Below are 2011 nucleotides of genomic sequence, written 5' to 3'. Positions count from 1 at the left end.
ATCAATAATATATATATATATATATATATATATATATATATATATTAAAAAGAACAGTAATAGGGTCATCATAAGACCATAATGTACTCTCCCAAAAGCACTCAATAAATACGGCTGGTCTAAGATTATTTCAGGGTTCTTCTCCCTCACCCACCTGACCTTATCGTGGCTACTATAGTCTCTACCTGAATCGGATTCTCCCCGGCCCCAGCATTCCCCTTTGCCCTTCACATAACCATCGGACGTCATGGGAACAGGCAGGTCTGTTAGAGCCACGCCTTGTGCTGTTTTTGTGCCCACTGGGGTCCCGTCTATCTTCTCTGAATTTGCTTCCTCCACTGCGAACATGACCATCAATTCCTCCCCTACAAACCTCACTGGGACAGTGTAGAGTGAACGCCCTCGGTGAGGTGAGAGCGTTGAGGTGTCTGTGGGAGGGGCTCTGTGCTTAACCTCCTGGGGATCCGGGAGGTCAGCAGGTTGGAGAATTCCAGCTCATTCCCCATCTCCCTCCCCGCTCCCTCCGTGCAGGGCTCACCTTGCTGGTCCGCCCTTTCCCCCTAATTCCTGTAGACACATCTGCAGACTCCCTTCCCCTGGAATTTCTTCCCTGTCATTTGGGGTCTCAGGAGAGGCTTCCACAGAAGCTAATGAATAGCTAAGGGTCATGCTAATGGGGCTCTGGGGCTTCTCCCCAGCACCTGAGTACACGCACGCACACACACGCACACACACACACACACACACACACGCACACACCACTGCCCAGGTCTCCTTTCTCGCCGCCTTGGGGTCTCCAGCGCAGCGCTCGCCCCAGATCCCAGTTGGCGGAGGCCAGCGGACCCCCGGCAGGGGAAAAACCAGAGGGAACCTCGGCCCAAGTGCCAGGGAACGCGGGAGTTCCCGACGCGGCCGGCAGGGGGCGAGCTCGGCCCTCTCCCGGCTCCCGGGGCGCGGAGGAGCGCGCGGTCTCAGCCGTGATTTATTAATCAGCGTCATTAGCGGTGGACGACCTCGCCGCCAGCGCAGCCTGCCCGCCCAGCTCTGCCGGGTGGACCGGCTGCGAGCCCGCCTCTGAGGGGCAAACTCCTAAGTTCCCTGAATCGGTCGCTGCCTCTGTCGAGCGTTGTAGCAAACACACGCACCATTTCGGCTTCCTCGCCCTCGTCCTAAGTGTAGAGTTCTTGGCAAACTTGCGTTCCCGGCGGGAACCTGCTACCTGGGCGGGTCACTAAGTGGCCCCGCGGCCACGCCCCTCCGCTGTCCTCCCCGCAGGGGGTCCCGGCCTCTCCTAGCTCCAACTTGCCCGCACCCACCCCTGTTTCTCCTCGCCTGGGATGGGTGGGGAGTAATGGACTCAGCAACCATCTCCCCCCAAACCCTCGACCCCCGCCGGTGCACCCACTCAGGTGCTCAAAGCCCCATATCCTCCCTTGATCCCCGCCCGGGGAGGCGCCCCTGGGTCTCCACGAGGGGCAGGCGCTCTTGGTCTCCTCCTCCTCCTCCACGCCGCCCTCCCACCTTACCCCCACTCGGGATCCCACGTCCCCGCGGGGCAGGGGCTTACCGTTGAGAGCAGGCTCGCCCGGGGCCAGCAGGCTGTGGTTGAGCGCCGCCCCCGAGGCGTTGAAGCCGAAGAGCAGTTCGCTGGAGTTGGACGCGTCCCCGGCCAGGGAGTCCGCGAACAGGTTCATCTGCAGCAGCGCGTTGAGCAGGTAGCGCAGCATGGCGCCACCCGACCGGGACCCGGGCGGGGGCTCGGGACCCAGCCCTTGGGTCCACGACCCGCGGGCCGTGAGCCGCCAGCCCCTCGGCCGCCTCTGCGCTCCGCCCAGCCACGGTGCCGCTGTCCCGCCGGCAGGGCCCGGAGCCGCGCGTGCCTTCCGCGCGCCCCGCCTTCCCTGTCCTTCTCTCCACCCCTCGGCGCCGCGCCCCCCTGGGGGGCTGAACCGGCGGAAAAGCAGGTGCCACCCCGACCCACGGCGGAATTTAAAGGATTAATCCCACAACC

At 62.6% G+C, this 2011-nt stretch overlaps 1 protein-coding gene across 1 annotated transcript in view; it reads right to left on the bottom strand.

Annotated features, from left to right (window-relative positions):
- The window catches only part of ROBO3 (roundabout guidance receptor 3), a 14984-nt gene extending 13257 nt beyond the window's left edge, over positions 1–1727 (bottom strand). Inside the window, 1 exon segment of the mRNA XM_023743246.1 lies at positions 1527–1727. Within this exon segment, the coding sequence (XP_023599014.1) occupies positions 1527–1727 (201 nt within the window).
- Positions 1728–2011: the final 284 nt, after the last annotated feature.

Source organism: Myotis lucifugus, unplaced genomic scaffold, assembly GCF_000147115.1.
Source record: "Myotis lucifugus unplaced genomic scaffold, Myoluc2.0 scaffold_382, whole genome shotgun sequence".
NCBI lineage: Eukaryota > Metazoa > Chordata > Mammalia > Chiroptera > Vespertilionidae > Myotis > Myotis lucifugus.
The sequence above is the reverse complement of the archived record's forward strand: the minus strand, read 5'-3'. Positions and strand labels throughout refer to the sequence as shown.